Raw genomic sequence first — 27,296 nt, 5'->3', positions numbered from 1 at the left:
AGAGAAGGGGGCAGCTGTTTCGGGGGACAAAGAACCCGCGTGGGTGTGCACACCGTTCCAGCCTCACGGAGTTTTCCTCAGGTTGCCTTAACCAGCTGGCGGGTGGTGTGGGCACTGGGTTTGAGGCTGATACTTGGCGTGAATGCTACAACCTCAGAATTCCATACTTTCGTGGTTTTGGAAGCTTCTGAGCACACAGAGGCTGAAGCAGTAGTTTGGGGGGAGCGGTAGCCCTCACTCGTTTTAGTTACGCCCTCATCTCATTATGTTGTCGGGTCCTTAAGGTAGGGATAGAATTTTCTCCTCCTTTTATTAAATATTTGTTCTATTTATGGGGCGCCTGGGTGGCTCAGTCGGTGAAGCGTCCGCCTTCAGCTCAGGTCATGATCTCGCGGTTCGTGAGCTCGAGCCCCGCGTCGGGCTCTGTGCTGACGGCTCGGACCCTGGAGCCCGCTTCGGATTCTGTGTCTCCCTCTCTCTGCCCCTCCCCCGCTCACGCTCTTTCTCTGTCTCTCTCTCAAAAATAAATAAACGTTAAAAAAAAAAAAGAAAGAAAGAAATGGCTCAGGAGAGCCCGACTCTGGACGTAAAATCTCAAGAGGGTTCGAGCAATTTATGTCTGTTACACTGCCCTCTTCTTTATGCACAGGTACGGGATGTGATAAACACCTCTGTCTGAAAGTTCTCCAAGGGCTTTTCCAGGAAGCAGAAAACAGAACCCCCGGGTTACAGGGGAGCAGTGTGACAGAGTTTAGCTGGTAGCTTGCTTCGTCTCTTAGCAACACGTAAGATAACCACGTGCCTCATGGCATTCGGTCCCATGAAACGAAAAGAAAAATACCGGGCAGGGGCACTGGCATGTCTGGGTGGTCGTGGATGAGAGAGCGGGAGAGGTCAGGGTGGCCCAGGGCTCAGTTAAGTTGAGCTGTGACAGTTTCAGTCCTTGAAAATAACGAATGAATCTACTCTTTGTTTTTTTTTAATGTTTATTTATTTACTTTGAGAGAAAGAGAGAGAGGTAGAGAGAGGGAGGGAGGGAGAGAGAGAATCCCAAGCAGACTCTGTCTGCACTGTCAGCACAGGCCCCAACGAGGGTCTTGAACCCACAAACTGTGAGGTCGTGACCTGAGCCAAAACCGAGTCGGACATGTAACCGACTGAGTCACTCAGGCACCACTGAACAGACATATTCTAATTTTGTTCTAGCAGATTCAGTTTTACAGCAGCTACATTTACTGTGATTTTGTATCCATTACTTTCCAAAGAAGCGAGGCTAAGTTAATAAATGTTTAAAGTTGCATTCCTATATTAAAATGAGTATTTGAATGTACAAGCCTCCGTAAGATATCAGTGACTAATTAATAAGCATTGTATTTATATCAAATCTACAACCAGACCATTAATGTTACCTACTTCTCTTTTGGGCGCAGAACACAAAAAACGTTGTCTGTGAACAGAAACAGAGAGAAAAACATTGACAAGTTAAAGACGTGTGTGTGTGTGTGTGTGTGTGTGTGTGTGTAACAGCCATAGAGACGCATACAACGGGACACACGCACTTTAGTGACCGTCTAAACTGTAAAGTGCAGTGCGGAGTAAGGGCTTTGGAAATGCCATTTGCAGGCTAATAACATCAAGATCATAGCAGTATCACACAGCATCCACGGCTGCGTCTGTGCGTGCCTCTAGTGGCCGGAAGGTGCGACAGTCAGGTCCAAATGTTAGCAAATCTTTCACTTTAATAATGCTTGGAGTTGGGGCTGGCTCACCGATGCGAAACCTCACCCGCTTGGAAGCGGGACTCCCTCAGCATTCAGAGCTGGCTTTGCCCCCCAGAGTGGCTTGACTCTGAACCTGACTCAATCAGGTGGTCCCTGTTCCCCAACCAGACGAGCTAATTCAGCCACGGTACCTTGGGAGGCTCTTCCCTGTGCCTGAGCAAGGCCGTGACAGCAGCAGGAAAGCATAGAGCGAATGAGATGGGCTCCGCAGAAAAGTGACAGTTCCCAGAGCACCAGAGAAGCAAGCACGGGATGCCTCCAGCGTGTTTTCTGGAAATGTCTGTAGTTGGAAAAAGAAACATGAAGTTGAAAAAGCAGCACCTGTCGCCTCCGTAAGGTGCCCGCCCTGATTTCCACCCCGGACTCGGGGCAGGGAGGAGTGGGGAGCAGAGGGTGACGTCTGAAAGTCTCCCCGCAGGGGCGGGAGCAGCGGGTTCCCCGTTTTCCTGCTCAACCCCTCCATGTAAACGCGCGTTGCTCTGACAGGCGACACGCAGAGTGTCCACCGCGGCCGGAGGCGCATGTCAAGCTGACAGCAGCCCCGCCGGGTCCTGGGGGAGCTCTGGCCCGTGGGGCACCAGAAGCTGCAGGCGCATGGCCGTGGGGCCATGTAGGTCGCCGGGTGGGGCGCCGACCGGGGGTCCTCTGCCTGGAACGTGGCCACGTCGGAGCAGGACCCGTAGGCGAGGCTGCAGGCTGCACCGGAGGGGGTGGTGGCTCTCGGGGAGCGTGGCAGGTTGGGGGCACGTGGGGGGCCCCCCCGTGGGCACGGGAAGGCAGGCTGGGGCGGCGGTGCAGGCCCGTGTGTGTGTGTGTGCGTGTGTGTGTGTGTGTGTGTGCGTGACGTGAGCCCGGTTGGGCCCTGCCCTGTCTTTGCTCCCTTCCTGTGCCCCTGCTTTTCCCCATCATCTACTCGGTTCATGAAACCAGCGGAGACGCAGAGCAGCTGTCGGGATCCCTTCGCCGAGCACGGACTGTGTTTGCCGGGCACCGGGGATGCAGAGGGCTCGGCCGAGCTCTGGCGACCACGTGCAGCGTTTCGGGGGACGCGGCACAGGGCCCTCGAGGTCGGCTTGCGCTGGGATTTGAAGCGAGGGGGGAGGGGAGCTGGAAGGGCAAGGGGGCAGGGAGGGGTGGGTGTGCAGCGCCAGGAGGGCGGGTGGGCTTGGGCTTGAGGGTCCCAGCTCCGAGCTGAGGCACGTGAACAGCACCCTGAGGTTGCAGCAACGGCCGCCCGTTTGAAAGGCAGAAGGAGATCAGATCATGCTCACACCGCGCTCACTCGCCGGGCGTTTACCGCGTGCCCGCTACGTGCCGGCTCGGGAATTCGTGGTCAGACAAGCAAACGTCCCCGGTCCTGTGCCCTCCAGCCTTCGGGTGGTGACCGGTGAACGAAAAACACCCTAAACAAGCCACCCAGAGACAAGGAGGATTGCGTCCAGCGCCGGGCGAGGGGGAGGAAGGAGACCGGGCGTGCGGGTGAGTGCGGCAGGGTGTCCTCGCGGACAGGGGACGAGCCAGGGTTTGGACTAAGACTTGGCGAGAAGCCAAACCAGGGCGGCTCCAGGTTTCACTGGACGTTGTGGAGATAAGGTGCTCTTAAAAACTCGAGTTTCCTTCAGGTACTTAGGTGTGAGAGTAAACAGTAAAATCGACTTATTGACATCGTGCCCTCTCTTCACCTGCCGTGGTGCTGGCCTGAAGTTCCGTGTGTCTCAGGTGACCTTCCAGGGCGCCGTGGACCAGCTCATTTTCATCTCGTGGCCGGAGCCTGGGGTGACAGGGCCGGTGGCCGGGCCGCGGCTCTGCTTGGCCTCCGCCATGCGTTTCGCTCTGTGCTGAGTGCTGCTTTGTGTCCCCGTGAGGAGGCCGGGACGATTCTGTGTCCTGTCCCTTGAGTCTGACTTCAGGAGTAACACACTTAAGTAGCTGGTGTCTTTGTCTGAGAGGCTGACGATATGGCAAATGATCACAAGAAGGAGGTGTCCGAGATGCTCCACCTTGCCCAGAAGCTCCAGCGGGAATAGTTTCGTAGCTGTTGAAACAGTGATTTTTATTAGGCTGTTAGGCGTGTCTAAAACCACACGGACCCGCTCAGACTCTCCTGTCCCTTCTAGAGCTTTTCTTCATTTTGTCAGGTACGTGGGCACCTTCGGTTAGTAGGACAGCGCCTCCCTTTCCTGGTGAGGGAGACGAAGAGAAGTGTCCGAGGCAGAGCCGTCCAGATGGTTCCAGAAGGGACGCCTCTTCCAGGTTGCTGAGCGAGGCAGTCAAGGAGCCGTGTGCTTGCTCTGACGGTTCTCACGGTGACTGATAAGACTGCTGTTCCTACCACACTTTTTATTCTTGGTTTGCACCTTAGGAGGGTTCCAAAGGAAAAGAAACGCCTAAGTATGGCAGCATTCCCCGTAAGGAACGGGATTCTGTTTTTTACGCCAGAGCGGGGAAGAAGAAGACGCTGGTGGAACCCTCATTCCAAAGCGGTTCAGGTAACGTGAATTTCCTTTGGCTGTCGGCATTAAAAAATGCCACCCTTTGAAGGCGGTGTTTTGTTTGGGGGCCAGTTTCACCGCAGAGATGTGACTTGTGACTATCTGGTTTTAACACTCGATGGGTGACTATCTGGTTTATTAATGGGACATTCAGCTCGAGGGGCCGTGGTGGTGAGAGGAGAAAAACAAAATCCCCGTGCGGAAGGCAGTGGGGCTCTCGGACCAGGAAGCCCCGCCAGGTCAGCACGGTAATTCTGTGCCTCTGTGTACATCAGGGCGGGACGTGCTCTCCCTGAGGACCAGGCAGGCAGTGAACAACCCACAGACAAGTTAGCCTTTGGAGGGAGACGTGAAACTAAAAGCCGTCTGAATGGTTTAGGCTTATCTTTTGAGTTGGAGGGACATTTAAAAGATGAAACTTTGGAGCTGATTTTAAAATGAAATAATTCCAAAAATACTTGCTCAACTCCTGCTTCTACTCTGTGGAGACCTGGCTGAGAGGGGCCTGACTCCTGGTTTGAAGGGGCCTGACTGGCTGGGAGGGGGCCTGAGCCTTGGCTGGGAGGGGCCTGAACCTTGGCTGGGAGGGGCCTGACTGGCTGGGAGGGGCTTGACTCCTGGCTGGGAGGGGCCTGACTCCTGGTTTGAAGGGGCCTGACTGGCTGGGAGGGGGCCTGAGCCTTGGCTGGGAGGGGCCTGAACCTTGGCTGGGAGGGGCCTGAACCTTGGCTGGGAGGGGCCTGACTGGCTGGGAGGGGCTTGACTCCTGGCTGGGAGGGGCCTGACTCCTGGTTTGAAGGGGCCTGACTGGCTGGGAGGGGGCCTGAGCCTTGGCTGGGAGGGGCCTGAACCTTGGCTGGGAGGGGCCTGAACCTTGGCTGGGAGGGGCCTGACTGGCTGGGAGGGGCCTGACTCCTGGTTTGAAGGGGCCTGACTGGCTGGGAGGGGGCCTGAGCCTTGGCTGGGAGGGGCCTGAACCTTGGCTGGGAGGGGCCTGAACCTTGGCTGGGAGGGGCCTGACTGGCTGGGAGGGGCTTGACTGGCTGGGAGGGGCCTGAGCCTTGGTTGGGAGGGGCCTGACTGGCTGGGAGGGGCTTGAGCCTTGGCTGGGAGGGGCCTGAACCTTGGCTGGGAGGGGCCTGAACCTTGGCTGGGAGGGGCCTGACTGGCTGGGAGGGGCTTGACTGGCTGGGAGGGGCCTGAGCCTTGGTTGGGAGGGGCCTGACTGGCTGGGAGGGGCTTGAGCCTTGGCTGGGAGGGGCCTGAACCTTGGCTGGGAGGGGCCTGAACCTTGGCTGGGAGGGGCCTGACTGGCTGGGAGGGGCTTGACTGGCTGGGAGGGGCCTGAGCCTTGGTTGGGAGGGGCCTGACTGGCTGGGAGGGGCCTGAGTCCCGGCTGGGAGGGGCTGAGCCCTGGCTGGGAGCCAGCCCCGTGTTCCATCAGCATGTGTCACAGGTGTTTTGACGGTGGCTGGTTACGCAGAGGATAGGAGCCCGGAAAGGAGGGCTCCCCTTTGCTTCTTGGCAGCATTTGACGACTTTGGAAGTCATTTTTCTTAGAGCCCCTCCCTCCCCTGGTGCTCCCTTCGGTTTCCTCCATTCTCTGTTCTGATTGTGTCTTGGCTTCCAGGAAACCCTCTGCTTGTTTCCAGGCTACAGACTGGAAGGTCTTCCTGCCGCCTCTCTCCTGCTCCCCACCCTCCCCCTTCGGACCTTCCCATCCCAGATGAAGGCGTCGTCATGCTGTGTGCCAGGCTCGGGTCTGCACGTGGGGCACTCAGACGTCCCTCTCTAGCCAGTGCTCCTGCCTGGTGGGCACGGCCCATGCCGTGTTCTGATACAACCTGACCATGGCCAGGTTGGGCCTAACACCAGAGCCTACTGAGCCTACAGTACTGTAGGTTATACTAGAGTACTGTAGATTATACCGCAGAGCACTGGAGGTTATACTCTGGGATACTATAACATATCAAGAGTAGTAGAGAATTTAATCAGCACACGTAAAATGTCTTTCTTGGCAAAGCCTGTCCCACATGGCTTGGGCTGCCCGGTGTGTATCAGACCTTCCCTCCGGGAAGCCGTGTGCTGTGCCGGGGCCCAGGTTCTGGCCGTGGCCCTCCCAAGCCTGGGGCCCTGGGCAAATTCCTGATCTACCAATGGGCACGGTAGTTTTGTGGGGGGCTTGCATGAGTGTTAGTTGTCCAGCGGACAGAAGAGGGTCTGGAACACGTGAGGTCCCCGTGGATGCCACCCTCTGCCTTCTCCTTCTCCTCATCCCTTCTCTGGGAGCAGGGCCCCCCATAGCCCAGGACTGGGGGATGGTCCTCCTGGGGCTAGGGCCAGGAAGGGGAGGGGGGAAGGACAGGAAGAAGTGGAATGAACTGTGGCCCATCTCGTGTTGGGTCACTGAGCCCATCACGGCCACGGTTACACCTTCTGGGTGTTGAAGGAAGCGGCTGCCTCCTTTTCTTTTTGCTGTCACTTTTTGCTGGGGTGAGGATAAAGTTTTCAAGAACCTCGGGACTTTGTAAGCAGTAATCCACCCCATCGTAATGCCGATGGGCTGATTCTTGTCTGTCGGCTTAGCTGACTACCTCGCAGGGCAAAATTTTAACACCTCGTTTGTTAGAACTCATTTCGTCCAAACCCAGACTCCTTTCGCTCATTACTTCCAAATAAGTTCTTGACGTAATTTTGAAGTAACAAAGGTACATGTGCTCAGAATATGATTCTGCTACCCGGGGGTTGCTTTGTGTTTATTTCTCACTGAGCTAACTGGACACGCGCTGGTCGAGCGATCACCGTGTTTCATCCGCGGGACTGAGTCCCGTGGTGGGTAGGACACAGCGATGACCGTGACTTCAGGGTCTAGGAGCTTCGTGGAGACAGGGGTGTGGACCCGGGGCCCCCGGGCGGGCCGCCCCACGTGACCATGGCACGGCAGGCTCAGAGGACGCCAAGCTGTGACGTCGGTTTGGGACAGAAGCTGTGCGGTGGCCGTTGGCCCAAGAACCCCACGTGTGTTGTTTTTCTCCAGAAGGTGACGTGTTTAGAGCCCAGACTCCAAGCGCGGATACCCAGGAGGCCCCAGAAGTCAAAGAAGACAGCAGTTTGCAGGTGGAGGTGCCGGTGGACCAGGTGGGTAGCTGCTTTACGAGACCGTGCCCCCCGCCTTCGATTCAGCTCCGTCAGCCCCTGCCGACTGCGGTCTCCTCCTCCTCCCCTCCCCCCGGCTTGCCCGGCCTCTGGAATGTTCTGTGCCCTCTCCAGTCAGCTGCTGTGTATCCTACATCACGTGTTTTCCTGCCCGCCCCTCTCCCTGGAGGGTTCTTCTGCTGTTGGGACCCTTCCGAGCGCTTGTCACAGTTTGTGACCGCAGAGTTAGCTTTGCTGTTACTGGATGAGGCAGGGGACGGCCTGCTGTGCTCACGGGCACAGTTTCTGATGGGGAGGGGGCCCTTGATAACCACTGGGGGATGACAGGGTGATGGAACAAGAGGTGTACGGGGTCATGTGATTGGGAATCACAGGTCATTGACTTTCTAGCTTTCTGACCTCAGACCCCCGACTCCTTATCCACGTGGCGGCGGGGTGGGGGGGACGTGTGAGTGCCTGGTACAGGGCCTGATGCGCGCTGGGCCCCTCTCTCTGCTTCCTTCCTTGGGGCTCACGGAGGCGTGACACGGAGTGTGAGGAAGGCCCAGGGGAGGTGGAGGGAAGTGGGGAAGGTGTGAGGAGTGAGCCTCAGCCTGCACAGGAGCAAACGCACGGCGGCCCGGTCCCCCCCTGCTTCCCGCCCAGCTCGGCCCCACGCCCCCTGGGAGTGCACGTCACGTCTGCACGGGTCTCTGGCCCCAAGCCCTGCTCCTGCCCGGGGCGGGCGGGCTGGGTGGGCTCTAAAACGCACAGCTTTGCCCGCAGTGTCTGCCTGAGAGCACCGTGAGCACATTTCTCATCCTCAGTCTTTGAGAAAACAGCGTATCTTCTGCAGAAGGTCCATGTCTGCATCCGAGTATCATCTTCGTCCTTCTGGAACGGACGCGGCCCCAGCCCTGTGCTTACGGTCACAGAGGACCCGGCCGGGGCGACAGTGACCTCCTGGCTCCTCTTTTGAAAATCAGTCACTCTTAATTTTCTCCCTTTATTATTAACCTCTGATATTTTTCTTTCCGGGGACACGTTCACAAACTTTACAGGCCGCGTCAAGTCTCTAGCACTTCCTGTGGCATTTTGAGCACGTTCCCCACGTGTCCCGTTATAGTTTCTAAATCGCGAGTAATGTTCTTTATTCCTTTCTTTGACGTGACAGACAGGGACCAAAAGATTTCGTTTTCTCATAAAATCCCGACTAGCGGGTTAAGTATTTCTACTGCACCTTTAAGGAATTTCTGTAGTAAATAAATTAAGACATTTTAGGCAGTCCCTTTCATAGCAGAATTAGCAACCCCCCCCCCCCCCCACCTTCCAACGTTGATTATTTTCCTTGGTAAGTTACTGTTCTGGGCTGTGGACTCAGCGTCTGATGCAAGTTTTAAACACAAGCGAACCCCTGGTGTCACAAGTACTATGTGCATCACCGTGATCGATACACGTACTGCTGAGTTCCCGTGGCTGGTACCGTATTTGATTTCCGCTGTATCCGTGGCCGTGTGGTGACTTGGGTTCCCCAGAGGGGTGTGTGTAGGGGGAGGAGAGACGGGCAGACCGCAGGTGCTTGTCCGTGGAGGGGAGTGGCGGGGGTGAGGGAGGCGCTCGGAGAGAGGAGGCTGGCGCCACGGCGGGGGAGCCCAGGGCGGTCAGAGAGGATGGCTGTTGTACTGCCCTCTTTCTCTTTCTCTCTCTTTAAAAAAATTTTTTTTTCAACGTTTTTATTTATTTTTGGGACAGAGAGAGACAGAGCATGAACGGGGGAGGGGCAGAGAGAGAGGGAGACACAGAATCGGAAACAGGCTCCAGGCTCCCAGCCATCAGCCCAGAGCCCGACGCGGGGCTCGAACTCACGGGCCGCGAGATCGTGACCTGGCTGAAGTTGGACGCTTAACCGACTGCGCCACCCAGGCGCCCCTCTCTCTTTTAAATGTTTATGAGAGAGAGAGAGAGAGAGAGAGAGAGCGAGCACATGCGTGCAACCAGGGGAGGGGCAGAGAGAGAATCTCAGGCAGGCTCCACGCCTAGCATGGAGCCCGAGGTGGGTCTCAGTCCCAGGGTTGTGAGATCCTGACCTGAGCTGATATCAAGAGTCAGATGCTCGGCCGACTGAGCCAGCCAGGTGCCCCATATGTGTTGCTTTCTGTCTAACTTGCCTCTCCACACCAGGGAGGGCCAATGCCTCCATGGACCGGGGCTCCCTAGCTGTCCGGAGATGATGTTAAAGCAACTTCTGTGCCTTTGAGGGACAAGGGGACAGGGGACTCCCAGCTCTGGCGGCATCGATGGGCATAAAGACGGGGGAGTGGGGGCCACGTCAGTAGTGCGTGTGTGGTGTGTGGACCGGTGGGGTCAGAGGGGAGGGCCTGGAGGGGCTGCTTGAGGGGGGGCCTTCTCACCGCCCATTTCCTCACACCCAGCAGGTGCTTATAAGTCCCATTGAAGAGATATGAGAAAATCCCAAGCGATGGCACAGTGGGTGAGGGGCACCGCAGGTTGGAGTGAAGCGGCTTCACTAGGCAGACCGGGTCCCCAGCTGAGCTCTGCGTCTTTGAAAACAAGGTCCCTGTGGTCAGTAGGTTTGGGAAGCACCGCCCTTCCCATCCCACCCCGGGGGACCCACATCCGGTGCTTCAGAGAGACCCTAAACTTAAGATCCTGTGTAAGCTTTTAGTTAACTTCAATCTCCTTCCCCAGGAATGGCTTTCCTTCTAGGGTCCCCAGGAGACCCCGGCACAGGCCCTGCCAGCGTGCGGTACCGAGGACTTTTTCCTGCCCTGGGGAGGGAGGAAGGTGGTCTTGTGGAGCGGGGAAGCAGGAAGTGGTTTGGCAGGTCCCCTGGGCGGGGTCCTCGCTGCAGTTTTTGGCTCTTACAATCTGCGCACAAATGGCATCCAGATACTAAGACACTGATGATTTAACGATGTTGCCGTTCTGATGAAAGGTACACGTGTTTCACGAAAGCGATGTCTTCTGCCAGATTAAGGTTACGTTTCTTTTATAAACACTTAAAAAAGACGGAAAAGTGCCTAGAGTTGCAGGCTCTGTTTAGCCCAAGCCTCTGAGCTATGATTGTTTGCGGGGTCGAAGGGGGGATAAGTCAGCGTTTCTGACCAACTCTCCTCTAGTGCAGAGACCCCGGCAGGTGCTAGGCACGCCCGGTCGGTGCTCGGAAGGGCGGGCCTCCTGAGATCACAGAGACCTGGGGCCGGGTCCCACGGCTGCTGAAATGCGGTTCCTTCAGAGGCCCCAGGCTCAGTACAAGAGGAGCGTGTCCTTGCTCAGAGTCCATGCAAGCAGAGCAAGGCCGCTGAACTTTAATTCATTCCACGCCCCAGAAAGCGCTGAGAATGAGACACTAATGAAGGTGAAACCAAAACAATTTGGAGTCACGAGGAGGAGGCCAGTCTGTCTGTGGAATCTGTGGATTGTTTAGTTAGAAAAAACAGTGGAGCTTTTTAAAAAAAAATTTTTTTTTTAACGCTTATTTATTTTTGAGACAGAGAGAGACAGAGCATGAATGGGAGAGGGTCAGAGAGAGAGGGAGACACAGAATCTGAAACAGGCTCCAGGCTCTGAGCCGTCAGCACAGAGCCCGAACGCGGGGCCCGAACTCACGAACCGTGAGATCGTGACCTGGCTGGAGTCGGACGCTTAACCGACTGAGCCACCCAGGCGCCCCAAAACAGTGGAGCTTTAAAGGCGTTGGCACCTCTAGGTGCGGGGAGGAACTTGGACTATGCTCGCGAAGGGCGTTCGGGTGCGCACGTTAATGAATGAGTTAAAAAGCGTTGTTAGTGCTCTGTTGGATGCTTCTAGCTGTAAACAGCAGTGAACCTGCAGAGAAGTGGCTTAAACCCGAGGAGCACTTACGGGCCCACGTGACTTAGCCTGGAGGCCTCCCGTGTGACGGGCCGGCCCGAAGCTGGCGGCTCAGAGGCCCAGTGGTGTCACTGGCGGGCTGGTTCTGGGCACCGTTGCGCCCAGCCTCCCTCTGCACGTTGAGTGTTGGCCTCGGCTTCGTTTCCTCACAGACTCCGGACGTTCGCCTCCAGCCTGGGAGCCACGCTGAGACACGTGGAGCAGAAGGATCGAGAGGCCCGTTTCCTTCACCTGTGCCCTTCCCCTTGGAAACGCGCTGCCTGTGTCTGTCTGGCAAGTCCCCGTCAGCAGCTGGGGGCAGGCGAGGGGGCTTGGGTGGAGGGGACTAATCTGGTTCTGGAGTCTGGGGAGGGCCCAGGCCCTTCTGGATGGTAGGGTTGCTGCCCGGGACTGGGCTCTCCTTTTAGCAGAAGGGGACGAGATGAGGGGTGGCTGGGGGCAGGTGGCCCCGGGGTCCACGCGAATCTGTGGTCTTCTTGGTGGACGTGGCTGTCCTCCCGCTTTCTCCTGGGCTCGCTCCTGTCTCCTCAGGGCCCCTCGAGAGACTCTCGTGCCGTCAGTTATCGAATCCCCCTCTGCTCTCGTGGGTCCTCCTGGCTGGACGGTACGCGGGCCGGAAGCCAGCCGGGTCTGAGCAGAACGCTCCCTCCCGTGGCCTCCCTCTTTTTTGTAAGACTTTATTTTTAAGCAATCTCTTTGCCCGGTGTGGGGCTCGAGCTCATGACCCCGAGGTCGAGAGTTGCACGCTCCTCTGATGAGCCTGCGAGGCGCCTCTTAGTCTTCTTTGCAGACTCCGCGTTCTCAGCCTGGCGCTTAAGGTCAGAGGTCAGCATGGGTCAGGTCGGGGCAGCCTCTTCTTCTCCCTCCAGACTTTTCCCCAGACAGAGCTCTCCGCCACCGGGACGCCAGCTCTCTCCTGGGCTGCAGACGCACACTCACATCTACAGACGCACACACATCCAGAGACACACACATCTACTCACTTGCACACCCAGACACACGCACACACATGTGCGCACACACACCTGCATATGACACACACTCAGACACTCAGATATGTGCACACACACACCTACACACATGCACACACATACACGTACATGTACACACATACCTCCGCATTTACACGCACATCCAGAGACACATGCACCTACTCACTTGCACACCCAGACACATGCACGCACACACATGTGTGCACACACGCATCTACATATGCACACACACCCAGACACTCAGATACACGCACGCACACACATACACACATGCACACACATACACGTACATGTACACACATACCTCCGCATTTACACACACGTCCAGACACACACACACCAATATACTTCCACACCTCCACATACACACATGCACACACATCTCCACATACACACATCCAGACATACATACACACACAAATATACATCCACACATACAAACATGTGTCTGTACACACACACACATCCAGACACACACACACTATGAGTTGACATCATGTATTAGATGTTCTGAGATGCTGACCATGCGTGTTCTTTTGCATGTCCCCAAACCACGGACACCATGGACGTATGACACCTGTTCATCCAGTGGACAGAAAGAAACTCTGAGATATTTCCAAGACCCACCTTTTCCCACTCTTCCATATCCAGACCATCTCAACGGCCGCAAGCTTTACCTCCTAATAGCATGTCCGGAAGCGACCCACTCTGTCCATCTACACCACCGTCTGGCTGGCCTCAACTACTGCCGTCCCCTGGCTGCACTACTGTGATCACAGCACGGTTCCCTTTGCCTGGGATAGTCTTCCTTTGCCCTTTGTATATGAACGTGTCTCTTCTCTCATAGTTCAGGTTGTACCGAGGGAGCATTCGGCGGTCTCCCATGTATGTTAACCCGCGTCGTGTCCTATTTAACTCCATGTGTCTCTCTTACAGAGCGTATCACTTTTGTGGTTTTGTACTTGATTGTGTGACTCGATTAACGTTTGCTTCACCCCTATGACGAAGCTTCTCGGGGGCCACGCTGGTTTGCATTCGCTGTCCCTATTGTATCTCAGCATCGTGGGACCCAGGCATTCCGTCTGTACCGCTGAGTAAATGAAGCAATGGTTGACATCACTGATGCTTTGAAAGAATGTGCTTTTCGTGTTTATTTTTCGTGTGATTGGAGCAGTCCCCGCAGAATCTTACTCATCGTGATTACTTTCCCACGTGGACTGTAGGAAGAGAGCCCTCATACAGTGTTTGAGTTTTCAGAACGTTTGGATAACGGAGGTCGGGCTAGCGGCAACGGCTGTGGGGCAGCCGCCCACACGTCTACACAGCCACGGGCTCCGGTCTTGCTCCTTCGAGGATCCACTGGCGGGGGCTGGTGGGTCCTTAGGGCTCATCATGACCACCAGCTGTGGTCACCTGGTGAGAGGCTACTTCTCCACCCACCATAGTTAACTCAGGTGTGGTTTTGCGACCTGCCTTCACTGCAGACGGGTGAGTGGACTTAACGAGCCACACTTCCTGGCAGAGACGTAATGTGTAAACTCCACTCCGCCCGTCTGCCTCTGTAATCATGCAAACGTGAGGAGTAGGTGTCCCCGTCGGTCGGGCATCCCGGGTGACCGTGATGAGCAGCAGACCCCCTGGCCAGCCCGCAGTGGGCATGAGGCGCCCATGCTTGGCATGATGGTCGCTACAGTCTCACCCGCCTACTCCGACTGGTATAGGCATATAACGGAAGTAGCCCCTGGGGGGCCCTTTCTTTCGGTGCCACAGAACCACATGGTTTTCCCCGAGTCGAGAGGTTCCAGGGTGCCAGTTAAAGACAGCTCGCTGCCTCTTGCAAACAAGTCACAAAAACTGGGAAGTAATACACAAGGGTGTGAGCACACACCGCTGGGTGAGGAGCTGTGGTGGGTGTCTTGAACACAGGGAACGAGGGCGGCGGTTGTGGTCCCCGGGGGCACACAGAGGCTCACACAGGCATTTACTACCTGCTGACCAGTGGCATCAGGAGGGTAATCCACTCTTTTATTATTATTTTAATATTTATTTAGTTGCGAGAGAGAGAGAGAGAGAGAGAGAGAGCAGGGGAGGGGCAGAGAGGGAGGGGCAGAGAGGGAGGGAGACCCAGAATCCGAAGCAGGCTCCAGGTTCCGAGCTGTCAGCACAGAGCCCGATGCAGGGCTTGAACCCACGAACCGCGAGATCACGACCTGAGCCGAAGTCGGACGCTTAGCCGACTGAGCCCCCCAGGTGCCCGCATTCCACACCTTTTCACACAAGAGGGGTTTCAAGTGTTTCTCCTTAAAGATTTCTCCAGCGATTTTACTAAACAGGTGAGCATTTCGTAAGCAGAGCAAGAGGTAAAAAAATACAGGGCAGACACAGTGTGGGGTTTGAAGCAACCACTGTGGAAAAACCGGCCACATTTTCAGCTCTGTCCACAGAAGTGGTTCACAGAGTTGCTCTGTCTCACTGCCGTTTGCTCCTTTCACGGGGCTTGATGTAGGCTGACCGCCACCGAACCTGACACGGGCTCTGTTTTCTCTCCAGACGCCGGCTGAGATAGTCACGGAAGACGAAGAGATACACGATAACCCCTCTGATTTCGAAAGCATCAAGGTGAGCTGATTCTATTTTTATTTTGCATGGAATGGCCTGGGTCCACGGACCCCCTTCTCCTTTTAACATTCTGGGCGGAGCTCACGTTTGATGCAGAAAGAACCGTAGAGCCCAATTGGTTCCAGGATACAAATCGGCGTGGAGTTAGACACATAGCATGTTTTCCCGCCGGGCTGTACCTTAGATCAGGTCTCTGGGGGCCAGAAATGACGTGAGTAATTTTAATGGCTTTTGTGCTCGCCCTGGTTACCTTTACTGTGCTTCGGGTCGCAGACTGAAAAACTGTTTTCCCAACAAATTTCAAGATACGTATTTAGAGGGCAGAATCAGGAGGTGGATAGCAGCAGGTGCGTGGGCGTGTAGGTGTCCGTGGACAGCACGGACATTGTGCTTTGTGAGTCGTTGGTGTTGCGTAAATAGCTCGTCTTGTTGGGGAAGCAGGGGCGCGGGCAGCTTACACTCCATAGGTGGCAGCATGAGCTTGCCCAGGAAAATTCTGGCTGCCTGGCTTCCGTGTCTGCTCTTTCCTCCACCAGCTGCTGGAGGGGTACCGTCGATGCGGGAAGCACGTTCCCGTGGTGACTCGTCTGTGAGATGATGTGACTTGTCTACAGGAAACGTGTGTGTCGGGCAAACAAAATTTCCTTTTATCTTAATTTTTTAATTGAAGAATATATGGCAGGTAGAGCTAATTAACATACCCGCCACCACAGAGAGTTACCATTTCCTTCCTTCCTCCCTTCCTTCCTCCCTCCTCTTTCTTTCTTTCTCTCTCTCTCTCTTTTTCTTTCGTGCTGAGAACATGTCAGGCAAAATTGACTTTAAATACACAATTCATGTAGGTAAGAAATATATTTTTGGGAATTTGTTGTCAAAATTCTATCTCTAGATTTTTTTTTTTTTCAAGCTGGTTTCTTGTTTTAAAGTTTTTGGCCCCAGGCAGGAGGTTGCATAATAAGTCTGGGGTGTCAGGTGTGAGTCTATTCTGCTGCCGAAGCTTCCAGAACTGTAAATAAACCTGAGGATGCAACGGCCTGGTGAGCCATCCCTTTCCACTCTTGAATGTGCCCGGCGGCCTCCTGGCTCCCACATTTAAGGACGGGGGAAGTGACCCCAGGGGGCCACTGGGAGGGGGCTGGAGCTACTGGGAGTTGTCTCCTGTCTCTTGCCCACCCTGGAAAGGGCATTTGTGGAAAAGGAAGTCTGGGGTTTTCAACATCAGTGGAATTTATGATCTAAAACAGCCAGCCAAAGGGAACACTCTTTCAAGCAATTCACTTTTTCTTCCTTACGTTCTTAAATATTTTTGATTTGGAGGCGGTTTTCGGTGAAAGTGTGTAGTCTGTATCTAGATGAATCAGGAAGACTTTGAAATGAGGAGGAAAGAGAATATTTCGTTGCTTCGGTGACAAGAGCGTAAGACTGTGTTCTGAGAGTCGGCGCAGTGTCTGTCCCCGAGCGTTAGGTGAAGGGTCACGCGGATCACCTGCTTGCACGAGGGCAGTAGTGGAGAGCGGTGCTAATGTTTCACTTATGGAATAACCGAACGCCATATGTTAATAGAAAGAGGGCACAGGCATCGCGGTGACACTGAGTTTGTGCTAGAACTTGAACGCCTGTGTGGACCAGCCACTGACCTTGGTCAGCCACACCTTGTTGACTCGTTATGTAGATCTCCTTTGGCCTCTGGGAGTGTTTCGTGTGCATTAGTAACTTGACATCAGTCAGCAGATTTAATTTCTTAGAGTGAATCAAAGTGTCTTTCTTTTTTTTTTAAATTTTTTAAAGTTTATTTATTTTTGACAGAGAGAGAGAGAGAGAGAGAGAGACAGAGTGTGAGCAGGGGAGGGGCAGAGAGAGGGGGAGACACAGAATCCGAAGCAGGCTCCAGGCTCTGAGCTGCTGGCACAGAGCCAGATGTGGGGTCAAATCCACAGACTGCGGGATCATGACCTGAGCTGAAGGCAGACACTTAACTGACTGAGCCACCCAGGTGCCCCGAAGTTGATTACTATATCTTTTTAATAATAGGAAAAAGAAGATGAAGGGTCTTATGAAGATAATGGAAGAAAGGTTTGTACCCACAAATTCAGTACTTTTTGTGTTTTGTATTCCGAGGACAGACCTAACAAGATGATCAGTGGATTCCCAAATGTTGCCGGGTGCTTTGTAAGGAATAGAACTTCTATGCCGCTGTGCTACATCGTAGCTCTGTTTCCACAGATAGAAAGCAAACTCAGGAAATGAGAGGTCATTAAGGCATTTCAGAGAGTGGGACAGAGCCGCCCTGATGGCAGATGGGAGACAGGAGAGTGAAGACTCCTTCGTGGAAGGGGAAAAAAGAGTCACGCATTAGGGAACACCCTCGATACCCTCGTAAGTCAGCCGCGAGCAGGCACCTGCTGACCCTCACCTGGGCTTTCCGGGGAGCTCTAAAACCTGCACCTTCAGGCCATGACCTGGCCACGAGGCCGAGGATAAATGTGTCAACACGTGAGGGCACAGGAGGACAGGCTCCCCGTAGCCATGAGCTTTAAAGCCGCCTGCCTGGACAGCTGGCCCCACGGGGCAGGCAGGGACACATCCATGTCTACTGTCCTGCCCTCCCTGCCGTGGCTCCGGCCTTCGCACAATCAAGGTCTCACTGTTACTTATAAATGACTGAGTGACCGTAATGGTTTTTGTCTGAGTACGCAAGATTCTATTTACTTATACCTTGGTTCACTTAGACTCCTCATCACTCCTTAGAGAACTTGGGCCATAAATACTCATATTTGGGAATTACCCGATCAAAACCAGCATGTGAAAACCACTTGGGATTTGACATGAGATCCACCTACGGTTGAACGCTCCGTCCGTCACTCACCTGTATGTGAGCCTTGGCAAAACCCTGTGGAATCCCAGAGCCTCGGTTTCCTCCTTGGAAGTTTGTCCGATGGTTTATTTATAGCAAAATCGACCTCCAGGATTAGAGACAGTATATATGAAATATGCTCGATGTTATGAGTTTTATTTATGTTCTCAGAGATAACTGAGTTGTAAGAGAATCCTGACAGCACGTGGGGAGAGGCCCACGCGAGCTACGGTCCCGTCTGCGAATGCATCCCTGGCGTGCAAATGTGCACACGGCCGTGGGAAAGTGCTGTGTTCTCGTCCGAGCTCTTCCATAAACTTTCGAGGTGCCCCTGGTTCAGAAAGTTTACCTCTCTGCACTTCATTAATTCCATCAATGGTCATTTTACGTGTTTATAGGTTTAGTCACCTCAAAAGAATCCATTGAGACCATGGATTTGAAAGTTCTTGAAAAGTGCAACATAGCTATGTTTTAAAACGATGTTTTATTTATTTATTTGTTTGTTTGTTTATTTATTTATTTATTTATAAACAGTGTGAGCCGGGGGAGGGGCGGAGACAGAGAGAATCTCAAGCAGGCTCCACGCTGTCAGCACAGAGCCTGATGCGGGGCTTAAACTCACGAATTGTGAGACCATGACCTGAACAGAGATTAAGAGTCAGACTTCTAACCTGCTGAGCCACCCAGGCACCCCCGATGTTTGTATTGTTTTAAAGAAGTGTTTTTCAGTTGGAAATTGAACACTTTCCTGCTCCCGATCGCAACTCTCTTGTTAAAATGAGCGGCATCGATTCCGTTATCTCCAGTTCCGTCCCCAATTCCGTTATCTCAGCAACCAGCCTGTCCACACTCTGCTGGGAAAACGGTAACGGGCGTCCCTGGTGACATCCCTGTGAGCTCAGATAACGTCCTTTAGGTTGTCGTGTCAGGCGGTTGTTTGGAAAGTATATCGTTTGTTTGGTCTCCGTGTTCCTTGCTCTTTGAGTCTGAATGTTTTAGCCAATGGGATGGCAGGCAAGGGCAAACCCTGGACGTGTGTCGACCGTGTCTCACGCGTAAACTGTGTCTGTCTGGGGCGCAGTCTCTTTCCCTTAGCCTCAGTTTCCTTCTGTTCCAAGCTGTGCAGCCCATATAACATAGAACTATGCCTGGAGTACCTTCTCCGGTGGGCACGGAGTAAGTTATGGCTACTGCTCTCCTCCTTTCTAACCATGATCCCCACCAGAGCCCGAGGTCCTTAGAAGCAGGGGTTTCATTTGATTTATATTTTCATTTTTCTTAGTGCCAGACACACACAGTGCCTTATTCACAGTTGGCGTTAATTATATTTTGAAACTGAATTTTCTTCTATGATACCCCGTGTTTTAAGATTAAGAATACTTTATCAAATTATAAAACATTCATATTTATTATAGAATTATTAACACACACAGATAAAAACTAGAAAAAACATCGAATCCCTCCGATTAGCATCGGTTTTCACTTTTGTGTGTATTCTTAAGGGTGATTTTCCATTAACTTTTTTACATAGTGTATTAAAGAGATCATGACTTTGCTGATGATAAAACTTTTTTTTTTCCAACGTTTATTTATTTTTGGGACAGAGAGAGACAGAGCACGAACGGGGGAGGGGCAGAGAGAGAGGGAGACACAGAATCGGAAACAGGCTCCAGGCTCCGAGCCATCAGCCCAGAGCCCGACGCGGGGCTCGAACTCACGGACCGCGAGATCGGACCTGGCTGAAGTCGGACGCTTAACCGACTGCGCCACCCAGGCGCCCTTAAATTATTTAAAAATTTTTTTTTCAACGTTTATTTATTTTTGGGACAGAGAGAGACAGAGCATGAACGGGGGAGGGGCAGAGAGAGAGGGAGACACAGAATCGGAAACAGGCTCCAGGCTCTGAGCCATCAGCCCAGAGCCCGACGCGGGGCTCAAACTCACGGACCGCGAGATCGTGACCTGGCTGAAGTCGGACGCTTAACCGGCTGCGCCACCCAGGCACCCCTAAATTATTTTAATTAATACTATGAATCAATATTTAGGATACTTTCAGTGTTTTAAAGGTTTTTTCTCAGTGTACTTGAGAACATTGATTTTATTTATTAGAAATAGGTTTAAACATTTTTTAAAAAGTTTATTTATTTTGAGAGAGAAAGCAAGCACAAGCAGGGGAGAGGCACAGAGAGAGAGAGAGAGAGAGAGAGAGAGAGACAGACGGAGAGAGAATCCCAAGCAGACTCCTCCCTGACAGCACAGAGCCTGTCTCAGGGCTTGATCTCATGAACCATGAGATCATGACCCGAGCCAAAATCAGGAGTTGGACACTTGGGGTGCCTGGGTGGCTCAGTCGGTTAAGCGTCTGACTTTGGCTCAGGTCATGATCTCGTGGTCTGTGAGTTTGAGCCCTGCGTCAGGCTCTGTGCTGATGGCTCAGAGCCTGGAGCCTTGGAGCCTGCTTTGGATCCTGTGTCTGCCCCCCACCTCTTTCTTCCCCTCCCCCATTCACGCTCTGTCTCACTCTGTCTCTCAAAAATAAATAAATGTTAAAAAAAGATAAAAAAAAAAAGAGTTAGACACTTAACCGACTGAGCCACCCGGGAGCCCCCTGGATTTAAATATTTTTGATCAGAGATTCCATTCACATTAAGAAAAACCCCAAACAACCAACCAAACAGCATGTGAGCTGTGCTTAATTGGGGCTCCTCCAGAGCAATGGTACAGGTTTGCCTTGGGTAGCATCTGTTTTGACCCTTTTATCGCATGCCAGGATAAAAAAAAAATTATATTTCTCTTTTACTGGAATAAATTTTCCATTTGATTTCTCATTAGGTTTATTTCGTTATGGTGGTGAAAACTTGAGAGACTTAAGAAAACAGAAGGAATAATTTACCCAGTGATACATTAAAAAATGCAAAATAAAATTTAAGCCATGAATCCAGATGTTGAATTATTCCATCCTCTGTTAGACAGATAATAACTCTCTGAAATGTACCAAAGAACATTTGGAATGCTCTGGTGGTGCATTTGGTGGTTTTGTTTTGGTTTTGCATTTTAGGATATAATACGAACACACAGATCGCTTCTGATTTAGAGGCATCAGGACAGGTTGCCATAGTGACAAGTTCCAGGTGCAGAGTGTGTAAGGGGATGAAATGATAATTGTGACATTTTTTTCTCAAAGCCTTCAAATATCAAGCATAAAGTGTTTGATAAGTGTGCTATTCTATCAGTAATAAAAAGTGCCTTAAATTTGCTACTTTTTGGCATATGTACTCATCGATTTATAAAATGGTCTATGTCCCTTTAGAGATATATTCTGTGTGTGTGTGTGTGTGTGTGTGTGTTTAAAGTTTATTTATTTATTTTGAGAGAGAAAGAGCAGGAGTGGGGGAGGGGCAGAGAGAGAGGAAGACAGAGAATCCCAAGCAGGCTCCAGGCTGTCAGCACAGAGCCTAATGTGGGGCTTGAACTCATGACCGTGAGATCATGACCTGAGCTGAGATCAAGAGTCGGGCGCTTAGCAGACTGAACCACCCAGGCGTCCCCACTGTGTGTGTTTTATGACAATGTTATGTACGACGAGATGAGGGGCAGAGTCCTTTCAAATGCATGGTCCACACCGCAAAGTTGTTGAGCATTCTGTGTTAAATGTGATGGGAAAACAGCAGGCTCTGTCTGCCTGTGGAGCATTTATGTTGTAGCCCTTTGGAAAAGCAAGAAAAAAAATGATATCAAACAACGTCTGAATAGAACTTGTGTCTGTTAGTTACTAACTCTTTTCCTTGAGATATATGTAAACTTTGATATCTGTTATTATATATTAAACTGTATATAAAATATATATATCTGAGTGTCACCTCTTCTGATAAAATCTTAACGTCTATAAACGGAGACATCCAGCTGATGAGTGTCCGCTGAGAATCTGCTATCCCGGCTCCCATCTGGGGATGAAGCGCTCAGAATCATTTTGTCTGGAGACAAATAACCTGTAGGGTCCTTGCCCTGGGCTGGGATTAGAGCATGTCTCTAAGTGGCAAGGCTTGTGTCTTCTGCACAACGAGGTGCTAACGTGTTTCGGCAGGTTCATGGTGAGGATGATGCTGGCAGTGGAAGAAACAGGGCACTGGTGAGGGAAGTGGTGGGTGGTCAAGTGATGCCTGGCTGTGCAGGTGTGAGTGACTTTGTGGGGTGCCGGTGCGTTTTCCAGCCTGAGCCCTACTCTTGCCCTGTGGCTGGGGGCTGGCCCCTGCTTCTCCCGGAGGAACGCCATCCGTGTGGTGTCACTTCTCATACTTCTGAGCTTACGTTGCTGGCCTGTTGTCAGTTTTGTTCCAATGCCGCGTCTTCGACCCGTTCACCAGTCACCTCTCCCAAGATGCGTTGGAATCGCCCAATCTGGTCATTTCTTAGTGTTTTCTGTTTTCGGCAACTATGTTGGCTATTTTATTTATTTGTTTATTTATTTGTTTTGAGAGAGAGAGAGTGGGGGAGGGGCAGAGAGAGAGAATCCCAAGCAGGCTCCCCACTGTTGGTGCAAAACGCGATGTGGGGCTCGAACTCACAAACCGTGAGATCATGACCTCAGCAGAGACCAAGAGTTGGGCGCTCAACCAACTGATCTACCCAGGTGTGCTGTATGCTGGCTATTGAACCACTTTTTTTTAACATCTATTTATTATTGAGAGACAGAGAGACAGAGCGTGAGCAGGGGAGGGGCAGAGAGAGAGGGAGACACAGAGTCTAAAACCGGCTCCAGGCTCCGAGCTGTCAGCACAGAGCCCGATGTGAGGCTCGAACTCACAAACTGTGAGATCATGACCTGAGCTGAAGTCAGCCACTTAACCAACGGAGCCACCCAGGCGCCCATGTTCAAAAAATTCTTAACTCAATGAGCCTGGGCGTTGTAGGACTAGAATTTGGCCTGAGAGACAGACAGAGACTTGGCCCTCTGGTCACTTCCTGTCTTCAGTGTTCATGTTGAAAAATTGGAAGTTTCAGAACATGGTACGAATTTGGGTGGAGTCATAAGAAAATGGAAAAACAAAATAAAGAGTGGGTGATTTTCATCCCATAGTTACAGAATAGGAGTTATGTATCATCGACAAATGTGTGCTTATTTTCTTAAAAAGAAAAGGAAAAGATTCGTGTTCTATTTTGTTTTCTGGTTTTCTTGTCATTATGACTCCACCCCATCTCATGTTATGCTTCGAACATTCATTGCGGATCAAGTGTCCAGGGAACTCGGCCACTTCCCCTTACAAGCTCCCTGCCCTACGTGGTCCCCGAGTTTGGGAAACAGTGGCCCTCATGCCAGACAAGGTCAGATAAGAAAAGTGAGTAGTTGACATGTTTCTAGCTATAAAAGGAGTGACAAACAGGGAGGCCGTTTGAAAAGTAATCATAGTGATGGTTTATATCAACTGACACAAATCATATTTAAATGGCTTAACATACTTAAAAAATGTCAGGCGCAGGGTGTGACGCATTTTCCGTCGCTTGCAGCTCCTGCTGGAATCGCCGCGTAAGGATCTTGCCACAGCCAGTGGATTCGCAAACCCGCGACAGCGCTTTGTTCTCGTTGTGTGCGTTATCGGTCAGTCCGTGGAGGGTTTTCATTTAATTAACGTTGCCAGAAATGCCAATAAAACCAGGGCATTTTTGATCTCGCATTGTCTCTGACTCAGGGTTTTTGTGACAAAATGAAACTAGCATTGATTCTTTAATTGATTTTTGAAATTCATTGCTTGCCCAGTATCTTTACCGTTTTTTTCTCTTTATTATCTTCATACCGTTTTGTCACTACAGCGAAGTCCTTTATTGCTTCTCTGAGAGACAAGGTTCATATTGATCAGCGCTAGAGTCTCGAAAGCTAAGTGTGAGTCATCGATAATGCTAAGTGGGATATGGCGAATTAAACATTAAGTGATGACATTTTTAGAGAATGACATGGTTCTACAAAAATAAGGCTCGGGTTCCTCTATACGTAGGAGAATCATTTGGATTCGAGCACAAAGGGGAATTTTTCCCTTGAGATAGAGAAGATGCTTTATCTTCAACTCTATGTATATAACGCTCTTCATTAGTAAGACGGAAGGTATTGAAGACGTGTCTTCATGTATTCTTCACTGAGACGCTATTGTTGAATTGATGACAATTTTAGAAACCACGGTTAGGGACCTGGAGGAGAAGTTGAAATGGCTTCCTTCCTGTCTAGAGAAGGAGGAAGTGGAGGAGGACGGGCGGGTTAGAAGAGGCGTAAAGCCCCAGGGATCTAACGCACAGCTCAGAGACTGCGGCCAGCAACGCAGTCTCGTTCACCCGAGAGGAGATCTTATGTGTTCTCGCCACACGCTCAAAGCAGGTGTCTCTGCGAGGCAATGTGCTCAGTAACTTGACTGTGGTCACCACTGCACAGTGGTACTCCTGAAAAACCACGGCGTCGTCCTTCCTAAATGTCCACAATTGTTACTTGTCCGTCACACCTCCGCAAGGCCGGGAAAGGACACCAGCAGGTGCAGGCCAGTGTCTTCCATGATGCCTTTCATCTCGGAAACATCCACGCTCGGCTCCTGGGCTGAGGACCCTCCTGATCCCCTCGGGGCCTGCCCGTCCTCGCGCCTCTCCCAGCCCCATGTGAGCGGTGGGCCCCCCCTCCCAGGAAGGTAGGGACAGGGCGACTTCCCCCAGCTGCTGTCTTCAGCAGGACTGCCCCAGGCATGGGTCTGACTCTGTCCCCAGCTCTCTCTGGCTCCCAGTGGGTCCCGGGGTATCTCCGATGTGTCCGTCACCCTTGTCACCGTGCAGGGAAGGGAGGTCAAGTTCAAGGAGATGCTCAGGTACGTGTCCGGTTTCTCAGCAGCCGGTTCTCGGCTGTTCGCTTATTAGCGTGTTTTCTCATCCACTGGTCGCTGGCAATGCGAGCTGTTACAGAAAATTGATTTTCAGCAGATGGACAAACCTCTTACTTGGAGACATCTCCTGGGACATAGACGAGAACAGCACCAGGACTTTGCTGGGGACAAACTCTTAATCAGCAGAGGTACCTCCTGTGGGGTGAGAGCAAGGAATTTAACAGAACTTTGTGCCCAACTTGTAATGCTTACGTAGCAGAAACGGGTCAGGGAGAGGGTTTTCCTGCATTAAGCGAGGTGGTCCCCTCGGCTGTGAGCCCAGCCCTGGAGCGAGGGCATCACGGCCAGTTTCTCCCCTCTCTCCTGCTCGCCTCGGGAGGGCGGCTTTTTATCAAAATGTGCACGAGCCACTGCAGTCGCAAAAGGAAAGCTTTTTGTTCATATTTACTTGGTTTCTCACATGAGTTACAGAGATGCCGTCTCTAACTTTTAACGTGTATAAATTGTGTTTCATTATGAGAACTTATGTGGTCAACTTACAGTGTGTGGGATGGTGCCAAGCAACCTGGAGGTTAGGCTTGTGAAACACAGACGCGGCATAGATATAATGTTCAGACACAGAAAGAGCATTTAAAATTCCCGTTTCTGCAAAAGCTTAATGAGAAACCTTAATTGACTGCCTCTACCGCACCCCGGGAAGGTACTTTTAGGTGAATGTGTTACTTAGTTACCCAAAATTGACAGCCGTCTTTTGGAGGAAAAAATATCTCCTCCCATGAGTACATTGGAGAAAAGAAAATCAGAAGCAGGAAGAGGAAAGGAGCCGGAAAGCCCACGGGCACTTTGAGTCGACAGTGACTTTGTTCCGGGGCCTTTTCTCTTGATTCCACGCGTCTCCTGTGAACCCGGCAGCTTTTCCCCTAGAGAGAGCCGGGATGAGAAATGGTGGGTACCTGTAACTCAGAGCCGAGGGCTGCTCTTGAGGTCACACGCAGACGCCGTCCGTGAGGCCGTGTGATGCTGAGTCAGTCAGGTCAAGGCGAGCTCTGGATTTGTTCATCATCGTGGCTTGTCTACCCTGGTATTGAGGGAGGAGAATCTGGGGCAATGCAAAAAAAAGTTCTACAAATAAAATTCACATTTTCTGCTTGTAAATAGAATGAGTGGGGGAAAGGCAGGCCTTTTTTTGGAACTTGCGATAAATCAAAAAAGGAAAGTTGTAGCTCACGTTGAAATGCCGTAAATTTCACAGATTGGTAAATATCGTGGGCACGGAATGCACATGAGTTTGAACAAACCGTGTGTCTATTTGGGGCGGAGTGAAACGCTCCTAAAGGTCCTTCGGTTCCACCCTCTGAATCAGAAGCCCGTGTGACATTCCCTCAACATTCTGTGTCGCCACCGTCCCAACGTGTGTCCTGAAGCCCGAGCACCTGCACCTGACCGGTAGGGCTGCGTCAGGCCAGCAGCTGGCTCCGTGCCCGGGCGGTCCGTCCCTGAAAACATGCCGGGTCTCTGGGATCCTAACGTCTGAGCAGAAAGCACCCCTGGCAGTGATTCTTTCCCAGTCCTTTCATGTTACTGGGGAGTGAGTGGAAACGTCTCGGCTTCTGTCAATGCCGCGATTCGTGCTGATTTCCCCCCTTGCAGTACGCGTGTCTAAAGCCGATTCCAGACATCCCGGGAGGGCGGGCTCTGCATTCAGAGCCCGTTGAGTTGCACAAGGCTCTGTGCCAAGTTCAGACACAGTGGGACGAGACTTTGTCATCCGACACGAATGGCTGCTCTCCTGCGTCCTGCAGGAAGGCTGGCTGCAGGCTGTGGAGACGAAGCCTGCTTTGTGGTCCACACAGTTTTGCTTGCTCTTCCTCAAGCCCTCAAAGGATCAGGGGGCCCACTGGCGTCTTCTGGGTGACAGGGATCTAGTCGAGAGCTTCCTCCGTACGTCCGAGGACTGAGTTTTCTCCTCCTTTCCAAGCGGGCTGCTGTCACGGCAGCAGCATCTATCTCAGGCAACCCGTGTGTTTCTAGAAGGGGACCCCTCAGCGGCTTCTGGTAATTTTCGGAATTCTGGGATGGGGGTCAGGTGTGGCTCCTCTGGATGCGAGCAAGGTAGGGGTGGCCGTTTGGGCCTGGAGACACATCTAGGACTGCCTCTTGGTCAGTATCTCGACGTCGCCTGTAGGTAGGTCAGACCGCTGCTTCAAGCCCCAGAGGAAGAGACGTCCCCTTCTTTCCTGAATGAGCCCATCCCCCATCCTTCTCCCCAATCCCTCCACTTGCGAGGGCCGCCGCGCTACAATTTCTGTCTGCCTTGACTGTGTCGTTGATCTCTCCCTCGCGCGTGCATGTCTGTCCTGCTCTCCAGTCAGCGGAGGTGTCTGCTTTGAGAGGTCGTCCTGGCCATCCGGCACGGACCGACGTGGATCGCTCCGTGTGAAGTCTGCTGCGGCTGCTTCTGTGTTGGGCGTGCCACACCAATGGTCCACACGAAATCCTTCCGCTTTCTCCCTCTCGCTCCTTGGCGGCCCCTTGAGGCATGGCCGCCACCCCGGTCCCCCATAGCTGCCCATCTGCGATGGGTGGATTCGACGATCCTTTCTCACCTGCTCTATCCTTCAATTTTCAATTTTGATTTTGACCCATCAACCCCTCGGTCATCAAAAGCCTCCGTT

At 52.4% G+C, this 27,296-nt stretch overlaps 1 protein-coding gene across 9 annotated transcripts in view; it reads left to right on the top strand.

Annotated features, from left to right (window-relative positions):
- Nucleotides 1–27,296, top strand: part of DCDC2C (doublecortin domain containing 2C) — a 112,495-nt gene that overhangs the window by 32,662 nt on the left and 52,537 nt on the right. For 6 of the 9 annotated variants that reach the window (XR_007149333.1, XM_047845228.1, XM_047845224.1 and 3 more), the window contains 4 exons: nucleotides 4,144–4,270; nucleotides 7,311–7,411; nucleotides 14,845–14,913; nucleotides 16,945–16,986. Coding sequence is in view for 8 of the 9 variants with exons in the window: in XM_047845228.1 (XP_047701184.1) it covers nucleotides 4,144–4,270; nucleotides 7,311–7,411; nucleotides 14,845–14,913; nucleotides 16,945–16,986 (339 nt within the window). In the remaining variant the exon portion in view is untranslated. The remainder of the gene's footprint in view (nucleotides 1–4,143; nucleotides 4,271–7,310; nucleotides 7,412–14,844; nucleotides 14,914–16,944; nucleotides 16,987–27,296) is intronic. The other 3 variants (XM_047845225.1, XM_047845231.1, XM_047845229.1) reach the window with 2 other exon arrangements.

This window comes from Prionailurus viverrinus, unplaced genomic scaffold (assembly GCF_022837055.1).
Source record: "Prionailurus viverrinus isolate Anna unplaced genomic scaffold, UM_Priviv_1.0 scaffold_33, whole genome shotgun sequence".
Classification (NCBI taxonomy): Eukaryota; Metazoa; Chordata; class Mammalia; order Carnivora; family Felidae; genus Prionailurus; species Prionailurus viverrinus.
This window is presented reverse-complemented; position numbering and strand designations above follow the sequence as displayed.